At 40.3% G+C, this 21,029-nt stretch overlaps 1 protein-coding gene across 2 annotated transcripts in view; it reads right to left on the bottom strand.

Annotated features, from left to right (window-relative positions):
• CFAP95 (cilia and flagella associated protein 95) overlaps nucleotides 1-21,029 on the bottom strand; it is a gene marked incomplete at its 5' end in the record, with an annotated part of 75,044 nt that overhangs the window by 26,719 nt on the left and 27,296 nt on the right. Inside the window, 2 exons of one of the 2 annotated variants that reach the window (XM_080819594.1) lie at nucleotides 10,157-10,225; nucleotides 11,935-12,053. In XM_080819594.1, the coding sequence (XP_080675720.1) occupies nucleotides 10,157-10,225; nucleotides 11,935-12,053 (188 nt within the window). Of the gene's footprint in view, nucleotides 1-10,099; nucleotides 10,226-11,934; nucleotides 12,054-21,029 lie in introns of both variants that reach the window. The other variant, XM_080819593.1, reaches the window with a different exon arrangement.

The following is a 21,029-nucleotide window of genomic DNA, read 5'->3' as shown; positions in this document are numbered from 1 at the left end:
CTAGGTGCTCATTAACACAAGAAGAAAAAACAATACTGCAATGATACTAATTAAAGAGTGGAAGATGGTTCTCTTTGCATTTTAATTGAAATATTCAAGCTGCAGGATGGTGAATGGATTGAAAGGGACAAGACTGGAGGCAGAGGAACTGGTTAGGACACTTACATTAGCAGTCGGATGGGGTCAGTGACCTTGCTCAGGCTCCAGTCTCAGCTCCCCACCTGCACCCTGGCATTTGCTCTTGCTCTTTTCTTCACTGCCTCAGTGAATGGTCCCAGCAATCCCCAGATGCCTAAACCGGAAGCCTGGGAATCAACCTGGAGTGGATGTCTATTCTTCTCTCTTAATATATCTAAACTATGAAACCTTCTCTTCCTCCACACCACCACCACTAAAGGTCGGAACCGTATTATGTCTGACCTTGATTAGTTCAACAGCCAGCCTCTGATGGCAATTCCTGTCCTCTACTAACTGCCTTCTGCTTTCTAAACACAAATCTGTTTCTATCCCATACGTGAAAACCATTCACTCTTGCCTTCATGATAACATCCAAACTCCTTAACATAGTTTTCAGGCCCTACCTGCTTTGTCCTAAACATCTCTCTCCAACATTAGCTGCTATCCTGAAAACTCCTACTCTGTGAACCAGGCATGCCCATCATGAGTGCCATTCAACCTCCCTTCTCTCTTGTCTTTCTCTACTACTTCATTTTCTCACTTCTTCCTTTCTAGAACATATTAACTTGGGGAGGCATAGAAACCATCTTGACACTGTGAAGACGAATGTTACTAGCAAAATTTACAAAGAAAGGAGACAAAAAGACCCTACATCCTTAATGACATCATGTAGGTGCCACGCCAGTCTTAACCCCTTTATATCTCATGCCAGCTGACAAAATTCCTTGACTATTCAAGTTGCTATTAGTTAAGTTTTCTGTTACTTTTAGCTAAGTGTATCCCTTACAGATACTTGAGTATTAACTGGTCATTTTTCTGTGTCATGTATTAGATGATGAGCTACTTCAGGAATGGGGTGTCTTTTATCTCTACATTCTGAACAGTTTATTGATCTTAATTCATAGTAGGCACTTATTATGTCAAAAGAATGAATTTAGATATGGGGGACACAAATAATTTCCTCAGTCCTAATAAATTTTGCAAGCCATTTGGATGAACAATATAAGTCTTATATGTTAAGGTAACAATTTAACTGTGTAAGTGCCAAATACAGAATCAAGTTAAATACAGATGGCAGCAAAGATTTCTGTAATGCTGGGAAGTTCTTGTTCCTGTGAAACCACTTCTCTAGCTCAAAGATGCGTAGTATATTACTATCTACTGAGACCCACTGAAGACTTTAATTATGACATTATGACAACCACATAACCTTCCAACATCATAAAGAGTAATATTAGTAATACAGGCTTATCATTAATATACATGGGATAAAAGGTAATGTCATGATCAAATAGAAATTCCATAATAATGACATTTTGAAAATCTTGGCCACTCACTTGTTTTATTAGCTCACCAGTCCCAAAAGTTTGAACTGCTTCCATCCCCAGTGGATTAGCAATGACAAAAATTCTGCCATAAGCTGGATAATGGTAGAAGCAGCCATATAGTCATAGTAGTTAGAGACATAAAGGTTGCTTCAGTTACCTATTGCTGTGGTGTAAAAGTTACTGGCTTAAAATAAGAACTACTTTATTATCTCTGACTATTCTGTGGGATGATAGGCTCAGCTGGGTGGTTTTTGCTCCATGTGATGTCTATTAGAGCTACAGTCATCCAGGCACTTGACTAGACTGGAATATCCAAGATAGCTCTTCCTCATGGCTGGCAGGTGGTTTTATCTGTCATCTGCGAGCTCCTTTGGAGCTGTCAAACACGATGCCATGGCTCTCTTCCATGTGTCTCGAGCTTCTCACAGCCTATTGGCTAGAGTCCAAGAATCAGAAGGCAGGAACTACCAGTCTCATAAGGTCTGCACTCGGATGTCCCAGAGCATCACTTCTGCTATATTCTATTGATCAAAGCAAGTCACAAGGCCAGCCCAGATTTCTAAGACAGGCAAATTACCTCTGCCTCTTGATGGGAGCTGTGGCATGCATGTGCGGAGATGGAAGGAATTCTTGATGACTACTTCTGGAAGCTAGAGACTAAATAAGTAAATTGAATAAGGCGACCTTCATAATTTTACCTTGAGGGCCTCACTAAGCATACATGACTATGAAAATAAACCTGAATGTCAGTTTGTAAGCTGAATGGCTATTCTAATGAAGTTAGATTCTATAAACACTTACAGGGATGGTCTGAGTCAGCCATCAATCCACCAAGTCATTCTCCACTTCACATTTTCCTTGTTGTTATCCTCACCACCATCATTATAGGGCATTTCTTTTTTAACTTTTTGTCCCTCTGGGAAAATGTTCAACATCTGGGTGGTAACTTACCAAGAGATAGGCCACCACAGAAGTGCCTGAGTAGAAAAGGAAGCCAATGCCTTGCACTGCACTTTGAGAAAAGGAAAAACAAAAACAAAGTGGGGGGGGGGGGGACGACACACTCTTACTATTCATATTCAGTCCCTTTCCTCTTTAGAGTGCCAAAGGTTTTACAGATGTTAAGTGCCCCAGTGAGAGAAATAAATGGAAAGAGTTTAAGCTGCGGCCTGCGCTCGTTGCTCGCTATGGCTACCATAAAGTAATCACTCCACACACATATGGGTAAGTGCTCTATGCCAACAATGAAAACTTAACTGCCTGAACACTTTTTGGCCTCATTTAACTTGTCCATTTATGTGACTACAGATGCCTTTCTCCTTAGAACCATAACATTTTAGAGCAGAAAAGGACTTTACAGATCATTTGCTTCAATCCCCTCGTTTTGCAGATGGAAACAACTGGAACCCAGAGAGGCTTATTAGCCAGCACAAGGTCACATAGCAGTTCAGGGCAGGTCCAGAAGTAGAACCCATGTCTCCTATTTTCTCATACCATGCTTTTTCTGAAAAACCACACTAAGCCCAAATAGCTACCCTGTGGTTGAAAACACTATTAATTTCTTTCTCCTCCAGTCATGTGAATCACATAAGCGTTTGGATGACTTCTGGGAACAAGAAACATTTATTATAAAATTTTGACAATATACACTAATCACCACCACTGGGAGACAATGGAATTTGGTCAAAGTGACAAAACAGTAGTTACGGCTGTCCTAATAGAGGCCTAATTTTCATACTTCATCCTCCGGTTGGTAGTCAGGACTTCTTGGCTGCCCTCAAACTGACATAGGACCCCGTGGGCATGCTTCTCACCCAGCTTATATTCTATGCCAGAGTTGGCTCTTCCCTGTAAAGAAAAACTGGCTTTTCCTGTGAGCCATTATCCCAGAACCATGCATGGCTACATATGCAATATTTAAATAAGGGCTTCTGAGAAATAAGGTCTTAAAATTATGTTTATACTAAATCTCATTTACAAAATTGGATCTGCCTGATATAGCCTTTGTTGTTGTTTGTTTCGTTTGTTTGTTCTGTTGTTTTGGTTTCTGGTTAGTTGGTTGGTTAATGGTCACAGATGCAGTACAAATATTATACATGGAAACCTTACTTCTTAGAATGAATCAGCTATAACTGTCTGTTCCTATGGGCAATCATAAAATGATTTTGTATGAGATAATCATGTATCCAAGGGCCTTCTGATAATCAGTGAATTTGCTTTCCATAAAGAGCTTCCAAATTAAGTGAAAGTTGCTTCAGAATTCTTGAGAACAAGATAGGAGGGCAAAAAAAGCCTCTTACTTTACTAATTAGATTCACATTCTTACCCATATTTCCTATGTGTCTTAAATGTGTCTCTCATTACGTTTCTGTGCCTCTAATGACTCTATCCATGTAGTAAAAGGGATATATGTCAGAGATGCCCTACACATGCAACCGTCCCCATCGGAGACCAGAAGAACACTGTTGATGGCTGAGGTCTTTGGGCCTCCCTCTCACCCTTTCCATCGCTAGTCATTATTAATTCTTTGGAAACTCACTGAAAGAAATATAACCAACTCTCAAGAGAAACAATAATTCTAGTTCTTGAGAAGCTCAATCTAGCCTCAATGTATATAAATCTCATTTTTAAAGGTGAGTCATTGATATCAATTTTAGTCTTAACCTCACTGCTCCTTATATCACAATTTTTTTTTTAAAGATTTTATTTACTTATTTGACAGACAGAGATCACAAGTAGGCAGAGAGGCAGGCAGAGAGAGAGGAAGGGAAGCAGGCCCTGTGCTGAGCAGGGAGCCCGATGCGGGGCTCGATCCCAGGACACTGGGATCATGACCTGAACTGAAGGCAGAGGCTTTAACCCATTGAGCCACCCAGGTGCCCCCTTATATCACAATTTTTAAGAATTTATCTCAGTCAGGGAGCCTGGGTGCCTCAGTCTATTAAGCGTCTGACTCTTGATTTTGGCTCAGATCATGATCTCAGGGTCACGCTGGACATGGAGCCTGTTTTGGATTCTCTCTCTTCCTTGCCCTCCCCCACACCTTGCACTCTTTCTCTTTCGCTCTCTAAAAGAAAAAAAAATTATCTCAGTCTGTGACATAAGTGGAAGGAATTATCCACAAAGCCCTTTTCTCTAATTAAGGTTGGGAGTGATAAGTGTTGTCCAAACATTCTAGTTCTGATTTTCAGTATGTTCCAGAGACATTTGCTGCCAGTTTAAGGAGGAAAGGTATGTGTCTTCTTCACACTGGCCCAAAATACAGTGGGCTGGCTATCAGTTGAGTTGTGAGAAAAGAAACAGCCTGTCAAATCCCATCATAATATAATGGATGTTAGATAAATGCATCTGACTAATGTCTCCTTAATAACAAAGCTACTCCTATATTCTGATTTTTTTTTTTTGTTAAGAGGTAACTAGAAGTTTAAATTTACATTATGATTACAGCCTTTCTTTTTATAAGTTGAAGCACATTATTTTGGTCCATTGAGCAAACTCATTCTTATTCATTGCCTTTTAAAGTTGACATTTAACTTCCACAGCTGTACAGTTGGCAAGAAGCAAAAGAATATTTAATATTAAAGAGAGAAGATTCTAAAACATCACAGCATTCTATGGTATGGAACACACTGTAATTAGTGCACATTAACTGAAAGAAGAAATTACATATGGAATTAGTGAAGGAAAAGGTGCTCAAGTATTTATTTCCTTGCTAATACTCAATCAAATAAGACAAACAAGTAATTCAGCAATTCAAACTTAATAAGGACTGATTTTCTAAAAGACTATGTCTTCTAATGCATTCACTAGAATAGAACTCAGAACAACTTCTGGCTCTACACGTCTTAAAACCCTAAATCAAATAAGCTAGGAAACAGTAATACCTCTCTTCCATTAGAATTTTCTGTTCCAGGGCACCTGGTGGCTCAGTTGGTTAAGCGTCTGCTTCGTTTCAGGTTTTGATCCCAGAATCCTGGGATCCAGTCCCGCATCAGGCTCCCTGATTATCCGGGAGCCTGCTTCTCTCTCTCTCTGCCTCTCTCCCTCTGCTTATTCTCTCTCTCCGCTCTCTCTCGCAAAAAAAAAAAAAAAAAAAAAGGAAAGAAAAGAAAAAGAAAAAATACTTAAAAAAAAAAAAAAGAATTTTCTGTTCCACATCAGAAATAATCCATTCATTCAAGAAATGATTACCGACTGTGCAGTGGCTATAGGCACTGGGGATAGAGCTGTGACAGTTTTCCCTTTAAAACACTGAGTTTAGCAAGAAAGACAAACAGGAATGCAAGTCATCACAACGAAGATGAATAGTGTTAGGATGAAAGAGGCATACAAGAGTCATGGACACCCACAAGGGACCTACCAAGTCATGAGGGCTGGGAGTGACAGTAGCAAGGGAAGGTCCTCTGGAGGAGGTGACATTTCAGATGAGACTTGACAACTTCTCAGTTAAGATTAAAGGTACACATTGCATTTCGCTTCTTCAAAAAAGCTCCACTGAAAGCATATTAAAGAGGCTTTAAAAAAATAAACCTACAAGAATAACGAGAACAGAAAAAGGGACAAGAGAAACAAATTCTGGAAGCTTGAGAGAAGATGAACAAGTGGTCTCTGACTTAGCAGAAAACTGAGTAAATCTAAAGCAGTAAGGGAGGACTGGGTTAGTGCTGCTGGAGAAGCAGTCAGAGCTCCAGGCCCCTCTGCCATTCCCTGCTGCTGGGTAACTGCCCCTCCTTTCTTCCAGCAGGAAGCTAGAAATGTATTCACTAGAAAGGGTAAAAGAGAAAGTCATTGATCAACAACATGGTTCACTGACCATACATAATGAAAGATTAACACTGATGTCCCAGCAAAATACCCTGTTTACTCCAAGAACATAGACACCAGTCCTTCACCTGTCAGATGGTCAAGTAAGGGCGCTTCCTCTGGGGAATCTGACCAGCCCAAGAGGAAAGACTGCTGACGCCAGAGCTTCCGGGGAGAAAACAACAACAATAACAACAACGACAACAACAACAACAAAGCCCAAAGAGACCCACCTACATATCTCCAATAAAGCTCCAAGTCAGTAAGCTTCACTCTCAGGCTCTTAATCATGAGCCGGAAAGCAAGGATTGATTATTAGATATCTCAAGAAAGCCTCCAGCAAGGAAGATAGATATCATACACTCAAAAAACAAACAGAAACAAAAAGCATTTTGGAGGAAATAGAGAGTATACATAGAGAAAAAAATTTAAGAAAAACAATCACTAACATCCCTAGATAGATAAGATACTACAGTCATGAAATTGAAAAAGGATCCTATAAAAACAGAAGAATTAAAAAACAAACAAACAAAACAAAAGAACTCAAAAGTAGGGTTGAAGAAACAGACTAGATACTAAATGCAAAGATAAAAGAGAAAGACAAGAAAATTAGAGGACCAGACCAAGCAATTCAACATCCAAATAAAGGATTTCCAAAAGGAAAGAACACAGAAAATGGAAGGTATAAATCATCAATGAAGTCAATTAAGTACACTTCCCTGAATTGATAGATAGGAGTCTCTAGACTGCCGAGTGTCTGGCCCAGCCATCACGCACAGCACTTAACACGTACACATCGATTACTGTTTTAATTATCTTATGTATATTAACTTGTTTAATCATCACAGCAACCCCAGAACATGGATGCCTTTATAAGTATCATTTTACAAATGATGAAACTGAGGTACAAAATGGTTAGGCAACTTGCCCAAGATCACACAGCTGGTAAGCAGCAATGCCAGGATTTGAAGGCAGGTGACACAGCCCTGGAACCCGCTACACAATAGTACCCTGCAGGAGGCAGCCTCATGTAAAATTTCAGAATACACTGCAGATAGTTCTATATGATCTTTTAAAACCAGGGGTAGCTATTCTTTCCATAGTGCATACAGAGCCTCATGCTCGACCAAGAACCCAAGAGGAACTCCATGCAGATTCCTGTTCCCACCTCCACACACAACTTTCTTCCCTCCAATACCCTGTCCTACAAATTTTAGTCCCATCAGAAGCTCTAAATTCCTATTCCTGCTTCCCAGCTCGACAAGAACACTGCTCTCTACATTTGGGCTCACCTCCTGGTGCCACACCCGAAAGAAGTATCCTCAGAGAGTAAGTCTGGGGAGAGTGGGATGCTCCCCTCTCATCTCAAGGAGCACAGAGCCACACAGTTGCTACCCAACGCCTGACAACAGTTGCCTACGACATTTTGCCCAGTTCTATAACTAAGCATGGCAGGACAGTAAGTCTGAAACCAGTCCTTGTGTGCCTGAAGGTATCTTTACTTGACCCTCCCATTCCCATAGTTCTAGGCTTGAAATTCTTTTCCTTCAACGCTTCAATGTTATATTCTTGCAATCCAGTATTGCTGTTGGAAAGTGAACATCAACTTGATTTTTATTGCTGTCCCTATTTTTGTTTCCTTTATATTCCCCAAAAATAAAGCTTTAAATTCCTGTTCCATTGGGTCTGCTTCCTCTGATATAGGTTGTCTATGTCCTGTCATTCTTCATAATACCTTTACTCTTTAGATGAGTCATGGTATCTTTTAACTGGGACTTCATTAGTATTATTCCTGAGACCATCGGCTGCCTCTGCTTTGACGACTACAAAGGTGGCCCATTGAAAGGAGAGGGTCAGCTAGTGTCTTCGCTGGGAGAGAGGGAGGTGGAGTTAAGCGCTCCTACTGCCGGTCCCTGGGCTTAACTGCACCTGTTTTCCTTGGCATTTCTTTCTCCTTTAGATGCACTGCCTAGTTCCTTTGTATCCGAGATTAATTTCTTGAACTGGAGCTCCAGGCCCCACTGGCCATCTGTGGCAGCATTACAGATTTCAATGCTGAGATCAGAGTTTCAGGGAGATAGACTGTTGTTACCGAATCATCTATTAGGTAGGGCCCTGCTGTCTTGTTTTCTGTCCTGGACTGAAAACAGCAGGCAAAGTCAATGCAGAAAAATTCAACTTTGAGCATACACTCCATGTTTGCAAATGCAATAGACAAGACTCATTCAGCTCCTGTCTGAGCCTGGCCAACCAAGATCACAGCTCCCACCCTGGACTGGCCCAAGATTCCACTTAGAGACGTCAACTTTTGTCTTCTCTCTCCTCTTCCCTTTCCATCTTCCAGCTGTCTCCTCCACTAGCCCATCATTTTCTTTAGAGTTTCTCGAAGTTTTGATACAGTTTTCAGGTCTGCCTTTGGATTCATTCTGCCTTTCCATGTCTTCACTGGAATTTTCAGATTTTAGTGCAGGGAAGGGAGCCAGCGCATTGTTTTTAGCTCATCAATTTCATGGAAGCCAGAAGTCCACCCTCCGCAGGGATCGTTCTGGGGATACTCCCAGCCCACTTGGGTATGCTACAGCAGGCTGTGGGAGACACAGGCCAGGCCAGCCTCACAGGAGGAATCAAGGTTAGGACCTGCACTGTTAGAACACCCAGCCAGAATTACAAGTGACTGAAATGGGGTGGGGCATTTTCATTTAAGAAACTTCCCACCCTAACCTCAGGCAGATTGCAAAATAGCTTAGTTCTAATGCCAGACGTTTCTCAAAGGAAAACATCCAAATTTCTGGTAATGATGACATATATCCATATCTACATAGTACACAACCCAATACTTAGAATTTTATCATGCTTCTAAGTACCTTTATTCCATATCATTTATCTATATATCATTACAGAAATTATGAAAGTTTGTCTTCTTTAGAAAGATGAGTGGAAGACAAATTTCTTTTCTATAGTAACAAATCATGCTGCCCCAAAATAAATGTATTTCTTTTTTCAGCAGAAAATAACAGTCTCCTGCTCTACAGTCAACTCTCATTATTCATAGTAATGCTCTATAAAATCGCTGCAAACACTGAATTTAGCAAATACTGAACCATTGCTCTTAGGGGAAACACGGGATTAGGTTCCTGAGAGCCTCTGCTCACAACATTTCCATCAATCAGTGCATAACCTGGTTTTATGCATATTTCTGTTTAAAGACACTATAATGTATATTGTTATTCATTAACAATGAACATAGCCAACAGCATTACAACTCACTCCAAAAGTGAGCTTATCTAACATGTATTTTCTTCGTAAGTCCCATCACAGTCTTCTTGTGCTGGGACATTAGACAGTGCTTTAACATTATACTCTCAAGCCATCTCAAACAGCAAAATCACCAACAAAAAGTACACCAAAAAATGCAAAAATCATGGCACTAAATAGACCATGAAAAGGACACTTGTGTACAGTATGAGAGCTGAAATGAGGAGGCAGAGCTGTGCTCTGTTCCAACTCGGCTGGAAATGTGCACATCGGCTGGCTTAAATTTTTCACCACTCTATGCATATCCATGAAAGAATCACCCTAAGTACTGCTTGGGGGATTACAAATAAATGTTAGCAACTAGGAGAATTTACAAATATGGAATCTTGAATAATGAGGATTGATAATACTACCAGTGCCTGCATACTGATGGGGGGCGGAACCTTTTGTTAATGGAAAGGCATCTGTAAAATGCCATGTAAAGAGTATTTGGTTGACCTTGGTATACCCTCACCCTCCCACCTCCACAAACAAACGCCCTGATTAATTCAGAAATGTTTTGTGCAATCTGCAGCAGTTTAGGGTCTACTAACATTTTATGCCGATCTGGTGGGTGTCTAGTAAAGAGGGCTCCAAAGCCTGTGACAGGTAGTCCAGTGTTCCTGGAAACAAGACAACAATTTTTAGAAAACATGTCAGACTGACATTTATAAACTTTCAAAGCCATACAAAACTAATTTGGGGCTGAATTTTTTTTTAATCCTTTTAAAAAAAATTTTCATTTTTTATTTTAAGACCAGTGGAGTTCACACACAGTGTTAAATCAGGTTCAGGTGCACAATACAGCGATTCAGCAGTTCCGTGCGAAGAACGTACTACGGAGATTGCATCTGACTAGTAATCTAGCTATTCGGGCTGCTAAGACAAGGGGGCGACAATTGTAAAAGAATGACTTCAGGTAGGACTGATCAAACAAATAATGGTGTTTGGTATTGAGAAATGGCTTGTGGTTTTATATTAATAGTTACAGTAATAAAATTGATAGTACCTATAATTGAGGATATACCTGCTAAATTTGGGGAAAAATCAGTCAACAGAAGCTCCTGCGTGAACTAGGTTGCCAGCTGGGGGTGGGTACGGTTCACCTTGCTCAAGCGATAACAAGTCCAGCACCTGCTCCAACTGTTGATTATGTGAGCGAGAATAACCACGATGGTGGGAGTAGTCAGAAACTGATTTACTTGAGAAAATGCTGTATTGGGAGCACCAGTTATTATTGGGATTGGTCAGTCTCTGAATCCTCCCTCCAATTATAACTTGTAAAACCTTGAAGAAAATTATTACGAATGCACGGTGGTTACAGCTGAGGCTGAATAGTTTCTTTATTTTTTTTTTAAGATTTTATTTATTTATTTGACAGAGATCACAAGTAGGCAGAGAGGCAGGCAGAGAGAGGAGAAAGCAGGTTCCCTGCTGTGCAGAGAGCCCGATGCAGGGCTCGATCCCTGGACCCTGAGATCATGACCTGAGCCAAAGGCGCCCGGGCTGAATAGTTTCTTAAAGGTTATTCATGTTTGCAACTTTTCTGCACTGTGCAAAATAAAATGTCCCAACACGTAAATGAAAAATTCAGCATTTTGTCATTGTTTTGACTTCACTTTCCAACAATTACAACATAAGACAAGATGAATGGAAAGACGTTTCCATGGAAAGACACTGTGCCAAGCTGCAGGACTACAGATATGAGTAAGAAAGAGTTCCTACTCTCAAAGTACTTCTTCAGGAGAAACACATACACATATAAATAACTAGAATGTAAGTCTACTTACCTTCTAACTGCTACTCAGAACATAAACAAAATGCTCAGAGGGCAAGAATATAAGAGCAACTGCTCCTGATCAGTGACTGCTTACAGGAATTAGCTTAATTAGTAACTGCTTGTCAGGTAAGATTTCTATGTACATTTCATACTTCTTTTCAGCTAAACTTCAGAGAAACCTAGGAAGTAGATACTTTTATAATACCCATGTTATAGGTTGATAAGCTGAATATTATAGACACTATTTCACAAGTAAATTGCGAAGTTGGTGTTCAAATCTAGTCAGACCACTGACCAGGAAAAATGCATAAAGAGGAAGTAACATTTTAGCTGGACCTCGAATGGGTACTGCTGATTGGCAAACAACTGAGGGAAAGGGAACTCCAGACAGAGGGAATGGCATGAGCAGAAAAGCATGGAAACTTGAGATATGTTCATTGTGATTGATGGGTCCCTGTAACGTGTAGCTGGGCCTGCTACACCTCCTCACTACTCATACAAATCCTTGCCTGCAGGTCTATGTTCTGTAAGCAAAGGAAAGTAGAAGAATACCTTTCAATAATCCCAGAGCTCATTGTCTCGTCATTCAATAAAGACTTCCTCTTTATTTTATCCAATTCTCTATTTAAATAAACTTGTGCCATTTGTTCATGTGTTTCTGATATCCAAATCTAGAAAAATGGAAGCCACATATAAGAAAAACACATACATTGCCAAAAATGGTCAGTTATTAAAGTATTTTTTGTTGAAGTACATTCTGATTTTAATTATTGATGCTACTGACATTGAAAAATAAGTACTATCTCATAGCAGTTCAGCTATTTCATCATAAATATGTGAAAATGGCCATTCCTTACCATGTGTTATTGGAAAATAAAAAATCAAGTTGGTTGTTTCTATGAAAAGCATTCAACTAAATACTAATGCTACATGCTTTCTACTTCCTTCTCAAGGTTAGTATATTTTAATTTCCCTAGGTAAGAAAATGTTTGTAGCAATCACTTTGTAAATCACTTTGGACTCAGATACCAGAGTTACCACCACCATCATCCATTCATTCTCCATCAGAGGATTACTCAATAAATTATCAAGCAGTTATTACTATGAGAAAGACTTGCAAATTGTAAGATGCACTCAAACCAATTGAAGAAGCATCATGATTAACATTTAGGGAATCTTACAAATAAAAATGGATGCTGAGGATTCAATATTTTTTTTCCATTCCAGACTCTAGAAGATCATGGATGTGGAGGTTCACAGCAGAGCAGCAGAACTCACCACCATCAAGAGAACCCATTACTTTCTCCAAACCTGAAGACATCCAATGAAGCACTAGATCACATTAATGCCACCAGATTTTGTTAAGAGAGAAAGAGAGAGAAGAAAGAAAGAAGCAAAAGAAAGAAAGAAAAAGAAAAAGAAAAAGAAAAGAAAAGAAAGAAAGAAAGAAAGAACGAATGAGAGACCTTTGTTTAGATATTTGGAGACTTCAACTGCAGGAGAATCATAGCTATAGTCAAGCACTGATCAGTGACTGCTTAAGTTGGTATAATAAAGCTCTGCTACAACTAGGAAACTATCCTACTCAAACCAATTTTAACTATAGTCTCTGGCCCTGGTTCCCTGGTCTATTCCATGGCTCTAGAGATCTTCTCTGACCACTGCTCTCTAAGACTTCAATGTCCTGAATCACCAGCCACCCAACCCCATTTCCCAGCTTTGACTCCTATACCCTTCGCTCAACTACTCTTCCTCATAAATTCCCAGGTTCATAAGTCAATGGTAAGAGACACTAAATTGAGCTTCATATTATACACTTTAACAAAAACTAAGACATTTCTTTTAGGAAAAAATTACTAGGCACTTTTTTTTTTTTTTTTTTTTTTTTACTGTTTTGTTTTCATGTGTAAGCTTGACCCAAAGGCACTTGTCAGTCTTCCAGAGGCTAATCCCAACAGAAGGCCAGAGGGCAAGGAAGATCACTGAAGCTGTGCATAAAGGTCAGCCTCCATGGCACAGAGCAGGGTTGAGAAGGGGGAAAAGTAGGCCTGAAGGGAGAAAGGAAAAACACTTGGCATAGCTGATCTTCATTTTAAGGAAAAACTGAGGCTGAAACAGAATACGTGAGGCCCAGGTAAACCAGCGAGAAAGCAGAAATTCCACAATTCAAAACATGCAGCCTGACTCATTCATTGATCAGTCTATATCTACGAAGGGCCAGGCGAGTGTAGTAAACACACTCCAGAGGCTTGACTGACTACAGCTTAGTGAGCTGCAGTAAATCATGGGGATAATGGTAGTGATAACAGCACACGGCTAGACACTGTTCTGTCTTTACGTTAAATGTTCATGAAAACTCTGCTACTCCTACTTCACACCTGAGGAAATAAAGACAGGGAAAGTGTCAGACTCTTGGCCAAAGTTACAACCTAGTAAGTGGTGGAGCCAAGACCAAGAGAGAAACCATCTGTCTTCAGGACCCACTCCTAAGCTCTGTTTCCTGTACCCCTCAATTTTAGATCTCCCGTCTTCATCAGTGTTAGAACCCCCAAAATTTTAGCTAGAGACCTGGTGTTTCAGACCACATTTTCTAGTCTCCTTTATCTTTTAAAAAGATAGTTTAAAGTTTTTATTTAAATTCCAGTTAGTTAACATACAATATAATATTAGTTTCAGGTGTACAATATAGTGATTCAATACTTCCATGTAACACCCAGTGCTCACCACAGCAAGTGCACTTCTAGTCTCCTTTATACTTAAATATAACCAGTGACTGGTTCTGAACAATGAGGCATAAATGGAAATAATTTATACAACTCCGGGAAACTTCCCACTGCTTTCCTTTTCCTCCTGCATGAAATGTGGACAATAGCAGGTTTCTGGCAGCCATCTTGGGCTCTGCGCAGGGATGGCAGGGTAGAAAGCTGGAAGGAGCAGGTTTCTGGCAAACTTCCATACCATTCCTGACCTGCTATCATCCAGACTTTTTACATGAAAGAATAAAACCTTATGTGAACAGCCACTGTTGATTTGTGGTGTCTGTTGCATGTGGGCAAACCTAATCCTATTACCATTTTAATGTGAAAAATCACTTTGGTCTAGAAATGTTCATAACCTGACATAAGAGTGGATAATTTATAAAAGCACTACCATGTGTTTAAAAATCTTTTTGGATACACACACACACACACACACACACATATATACATATATGTGTGTATATATAGATATACATATGTGTGTGTGTGTATACCACAAACTGGAGATTGGTAATTTGGTATGTGAGACTGCTAAATTAACACAGCACAAAATTGCAGGATAATCACTAAAATTTACATTAAATTTGCATAATAAGATCTAGCTTGACTCCAATGGTAAATAAAAAATATCTAATGTGTGTTTAGGAAGTTCACTTTATAACATCATTATTATTCCCCATTTTCTTAAGTATCAATTTTTCTTAAAGACCCAACTTCTAATCTTCCAAGATGAACTCTTCTTATATATGTAGCATTTAAGAAATCCCAGTAACTGTTGACTGGGTAACTGGTACAGGGAAAGAGAAAGTCATTTGTGACCTCCCCTCAGGTTTCACATTTGATGGTAGCCAGACTCTTTCTCCTAAGGATGACCTACTCCTGGAAGAATCTCTCTTGGAAAGATGCATTTTAGTTGATTGCTAATTGACATTTCTTTCTTATGTTCTTACAGAGTCCCCGGAAGCAGACTCCTCTGACCCATACTGTAGGAAGTGCAGACACTTTCCATGTCAGGCTCCCTCTGTGATGGCACAGGCTGCCTGAGGAGGAAGTCCGACCTCAGTCAACCATGTTCCTCAACTTCAGGGTAACAGTCACTCAAATCCCTTGCTGCCCAATATCCTCGAGGTCCCACACTACAGCAGGAAGTAGCTTATCCCATGGGGAAAGGAGGGGTGGAACTCAGCATGTAAATTCTCTCTAAAGGACTCCAAATTCCAAATACTCTCAGCCAGGTCTCTTCAAGATCAACCTCTTCTTTCTTTTTTTAATCTTCAAGGTGGATGAGAGACAGTTATTGCCCAAATGCTTTGCATGTTCCATGTGACAGATTTGGCACCTCACCTTGGAATGAAGAACTTGGCACCTATCCTCTTGGATCTTCAGTCCTAACTGAAGCTGTTAAGTAGCACTTCCTCTACCAACTGTAGCTTTTTTTGTATCATTGCCAAAAGGTCACCATCATCAACAACCAATATCAAGACTTCGTAAAAAGTCTTAATCTTTAAAAAAGGATGATTCCTATTTCGCAGTTTTACTCTTGGAAATTCTGGCTCTGTTTTCATGTCTAGGAGAACACAATAGTAGTTCCATACAGAGATTATTTAAAGGATTTCAGAGAATCGGTGAGGCTCCCTGCCCATCATTATGTTGAGCAACTGGCATGACATGGGGTATGATCAGAAAAATGATTTCATTCTTTTTTTCTACTATCTGTTCTATCTTTTCTTATCATCACCTCAGATAACAAAACTGTTTCTTGTAACAAAAACAGTCTCAGTTAAGTAATGAATATTAGTAGAATAATCACAAGAGGGCCTTTTGGTTGTCTTGAAGTCCGAGGGAGGAAAGAACAGAGCAAGTGAAGAACTAGAAGATCAGCCAGCCCTCCCCCCACAGACACACTTCCCTCTACAGATTTCCCTGGCCTGGAGCAGAGTAGCTGGAGGAAGAGAAAAGCTTCTACCTTAAATGAAATTCATCATTTTGATGAGATACTTTAATTACTGAAATGGGACCGGTAGACTTGTTATGATCAGAGAGTGACCATAAAAATTATAAAATCTGCATACCGTTTTATCCAGGGGTACAGAAGAGAACATCACTCCACAAAGTAGGGTGAATAGACAGTGGAGACAAAGAACACAGGTGCACGTGCGACTGCATCTTTCAAGTGCCGTTTGTTCAAAATAACAAGAGCACATGCTTCAGAAAACTGATATACTGAAAAATTAAAATCTAGTTCCTCAAAGAGTTAAATGAGGCATGATTATTGTTATAGAAAAAGAGCTGTGAAGGTGATGGGATCAAAATGGCAGAAGCCCACATTCATTCCTATCCCAGATCCCTAGAAATGACAGAGCAGATACACGTTTGAATCAGTAAACCCATAGTTGCATCAGTACACATGGAAAATACACTCAGTTGGCCTAAATTTATACAGAATTCCTGAAACAGTAGAGGCAGATGCACTTGTGCTGATGTTGGAAAAGACAATCCAAAGTAGATCCACATGAGGATGCCGGAACTGGTGGCATCAACTTCAGGCTCAGAGATTACAGAAACCTGAAGCAAGAGGAGACCCTGACTCCATCACTGACTCGCCCCAAACATCTCCCTTTTTTCTGGTATAAGTGGTTCTCCTCCAAAGGCATTTAAAATTATTCCATTCACAAAAATTTGATCCATACGACTCTTTCAAGTACATAGATCTGAATGCAAGAAGCATCTGTAAGTATAGTCTTGTGATCAAAACACTATTCTACTATGTCAATCAAAGAAAAAAATACCTGAACCAATTAAGTAAATAATAATTGAATTTCTCAGATCTGGTATAATTATATACCTTTATATCCCTTTTAGGGTCATTAATTTTTAAATATCATATTTTCATCCACTAAAATAGCTCATATTTGAGACTTTCTTGGCTATTTTTTATAGATTCATAAAAAGAATGTTAGCACACTCTTGTACTATTCATTTATTTACCATTTTAAAGTCCAAAATGACCGTAATGCTATTCATACTAATATTAGCCTAATGTGCTCATTCACATTGCCCTGTTAGTTCTGGAAATGCCTTTGTACTGATCCATTAGTCATATAAGAAAAACCTGTTTAGAAAAATCACCCATTGGTTTTCCTTGTTCCTTTACGTCTGGTAAGTTCTCACCTTCTATGACACAGCACCAAAGGTACCCTGTACTTAATTCTTCTCGGTTTTGAGGAAGTTTCCTTCCTCAAAAGCAGTCTTACATACTGATCGTGACAGAGGTAGTGTTGTGAGGATCCTTGGGTGAGGGACTTTACAAATGAAGGAACCGTGAGAGAAGAGCTCTGAGCATTTTAGCTTGCATGGGGCTCACTCTGGTAGAGTTAAGCAGCACCTGAATAAAGTTTAAATAAAATACCAAGACAAAAAGCTATAGTTTAAAATGCTATTTCCCATAATTGCTTAGACTCATAAAACAATCAGAGAAAGTGGCCTGAATGAGTGCTTGTCCAGGAAGCTGCATCCCCATGGCCCCGCATACTCTCCTGAAGCCAGAAGGAGCACTGGAGTAGGAATTCGATTATGCCACCCTTGAAACCTGACTGGTATAATTCCAGATTTCACCAATGAATGGTTCCTTTAGATTCAGCTCAGGAGCTGTGCTGTGGGCATCTCCACTAGGAAGCCATCCCTGACCCTCCCCTCAACACATTTCAGTTCAGGTACCCCTTTCCACGTCTTAATCTTCTTCCTATCATAGCATCCATTATACACTGTGTCACTGTGGTTGTACATCTGCACTTTCCCCCACAAGCCTGTGAGTTCCTAATGTACAGTGACCTTGTTTTGAATTGTTTCTTACCACAGCACTTAGCAAAATAACAGGGTCTCAATATATATTTGTGGAATAGAGTCCTTTTTTCCTTCTTCTTCCCCCCTTTTTTCTTCCCTTCCTTCCTTCTTGCCTTTATTTCTTTCTCTGTCTCTTACCTTCTTTCTTTCCTTTATCCCTTCCTTCCACAAGTACCTATTGAGGACCCATTCTGGGCCAGGCACCATTCTAGGAACCGGAGACACAGCAGGGAACAAAACAAACCAAAGTCCCTTCTCTCGTGGCACTAGTATCTAGTCAAGGGACATGTGCAATTAACTACTAAAGAAGTCTTAAATATATCCAGTGCTTTAAATGTCATGAAGAAAAATAAAGTAAGGGAAGAGGATAGAGAGGAATGATGTGAATGGGCTGCTCTCTTATATACCAGTGGGCTCATTGAATGAGTGGGACTTGTACGAAGGTACAATCAGAAAACAAACCTGCTGTTCCTCCATCACTGCCCATCCATAGCCATTTGGAGAGGAGAATTCTTTCTTACGCTCCTTGGTAAAATATAGGACAATTGCCAAGACCTCTGTGGCCACTCTCAGATAATACAAACGTCTTCTGGCTACTTCTGTCCCAAGAGGAGTCTCATTGAAGCAAGTAAAGTCCTCAGTATCATGTACTAGCCAAAACTTCATTTGAAATGAAAGACTCATTCCTGTAATTTAGGTCAGCTTTGGCCTGGCATATGTCAGTGGGAAAGATGGCACCGTTGGCTTCTTCTCAGTTGTCCCTCTTAAACTTCTTCCCTTCTCCTCAACTCCCTCTGGCTTCTTTAGGGTTTATGATGTGGGTGTGGGGATACAAGGAAGGAGAGAGGTAAATGCAAGAAAGGTGGAAGTATAAACTTGTTTTGGTTTCCTCTGGGCATGTCTGTTGTCTGACTCCCTCTGCCACTGATGGATGTTCAAAGCTGACTTTCTTAGAGTGTTCTGTAGATGTTGAGATCCCTTCTGGAAACACCCAGTGGTTATGTTCCATGACACAGAGTGTCACTGTCCTGCCTCAGCCCCTGGGAATCCAGTCACTGTCCCTCCCATTCCTACATGAGTGGCTCTTGGGCAGGTTCTGAAATGGCTCTCTGTCATCTTTCTCTTCTACATCTGATCCCCAAAAGCCCCCTCCACAGGGGGGGGCCCGAGTACTCAATTATCCTTGTCTCACCAGTGATGTACATGTAGCTAGTTCCCCCTCTCTCTGCTCTGCTGCTTTGGAAACATCACCAGCACCTCATATCTCTAACTTCACCAGGCAGATGAGACTCACAGTACACCTTTCCCAAAACCCTGTTTTTCTACCCTCAAACCCTTCTTTTGGTTTCTTGGCTTTCAATCCTCTTATATCCCTCATGTGAGTACCGGCCTAAGGGAACCATCTTTGAGGGTCTCACCTAAGTGGCCTAATATTTCACTTTCGCACATGGGACTATGGATTTATTTGTGGAGAGTCTCAGCTAAAATGAAGACCAAGAAATTCCTATTTAAAATACTGTTACAAATAAACAGTGCTCACACTAGCCCCAGCACCAGCACTGAAGGGCAAGGAGAACTTCCTACAGTGGAACAGAAATGCTGGTGGACAAAAAAAGCAACCACTCGGCAGCAATATTGCAAAAATCCAAAAATGCTAAGAAGACATGTAGGAAAGGAAACAGAGAGGAAACGGGGGCTACCTGGTATATGCGTGGACACAACTCAGGAAACAGGACAGAGGTTATAGATAAGAGATGAGAAACCAATGCCCCAACACATGCCCAAGCCACAGCAAAAAAATAATCAGGTTCATTTTCTGCAAGGAGGATGCAGTGTTTGGGGGGTAAAAAGGCCCTGGGCTGGGAGTGGAACAACTTGGCAATCCAAGAGACAGTCTGAGAAGTATTTAAGATCTTAGACTCTGGAACCAGAGGGTAAAATAGATTTTAATTTTTAATACACTTCCTTGCTCTTTGACTTAGAACAAGTGATCGAGCTTCACCTGGCCTCGGTGTCCTCATTTACACAACGTGGCCACTTAGGCTGCTAGCCTGAAGAGTTGTCCAGAGGATGAAATGAGGTGGTGTTCATGTAACCCTCTTACTGAATCGATCCTATTCCATCAGTAGGATGCAATCATGAAGCAACTTCATTTTTAATCAAGCTGCCTCTTCCATCCCACACGGATGGCTAGTTCTTTCCTTTCACTTAATGGGAATTTTAAACAAGTCCCATAACTTTTCTAGGCCCCTCAATCTTGAGAAGGATCTCATTTTAGTTATGAAATTTTCCAGTCCAGTGAAATCATCAAAATTGCTGACTGTATTAGATTTAAGTTTCTCAGCTTCCCAGCTGGGTGCTGCTTTAGGCGTGGAATCCTGCAGCAGGTGGGCCTGGCTGTTTCACAAGAGTCAGACACGTGGACCCTATGCCCTCTAAGTTCCAGGATACACATATTAATCTCTCTGATTTCCTTAAAACACCTCTCAACTGAGGAAGAAGGGACATGTGTCCCACAGTGAAATAAATCCTTCTTGAACTCTAGTCTTCAAGGACATAATCACTCATACTGGCCTAACCTAGTTTAGAATATCTTAGCAAGTCCTGCCTAGATGGTCTAGCATCTTGCTTTAAGATGTGTGTTTTTCACCAACTATTGAGAGTATTCTAGTGTTTAGGTCTCTATCAAAATTCTGTGGCAAGAAGAACTCATCCATCGTTCTGCTACATCTAGCATCATACCTGACATATGAAAATAGGAAGGCTCTGTATCTATATCTCCTTCCTTTTTACACCTGGGACCTTGGGTGAAATCATTTAAGATCAGTGGGTCTGGGTTTAGAACTAGAATAATATCTTTCTTATGGGCAGAAGACATGAACAGACATTTCTGCAAAGAATACATCCAAATGGCCAATAGACACATGAAAAAGTGTTCAACATCACTTGGCATCAGGGAAATACAAATCAAAACCACAGTGAGATACCACCTCACACCAGTCAGAATGGCTAAAATTAGTCAGGAAAGTCAGGAAACGACAGATG

The sequence above is a fragment of the Martes martes genome, assembly GCF_963455335.1.
Source record: "Martes martes genome assembly, chromosome: 12".
Lineage (NCBI taxonomy): Eukaryota > Metazoa > Chordata > Mammalia > Carnivora > Mustelidae > Martes > Martes martes.
This window is presented reverse-complemented; position numbering and strand designations above follow the sequence as displayed.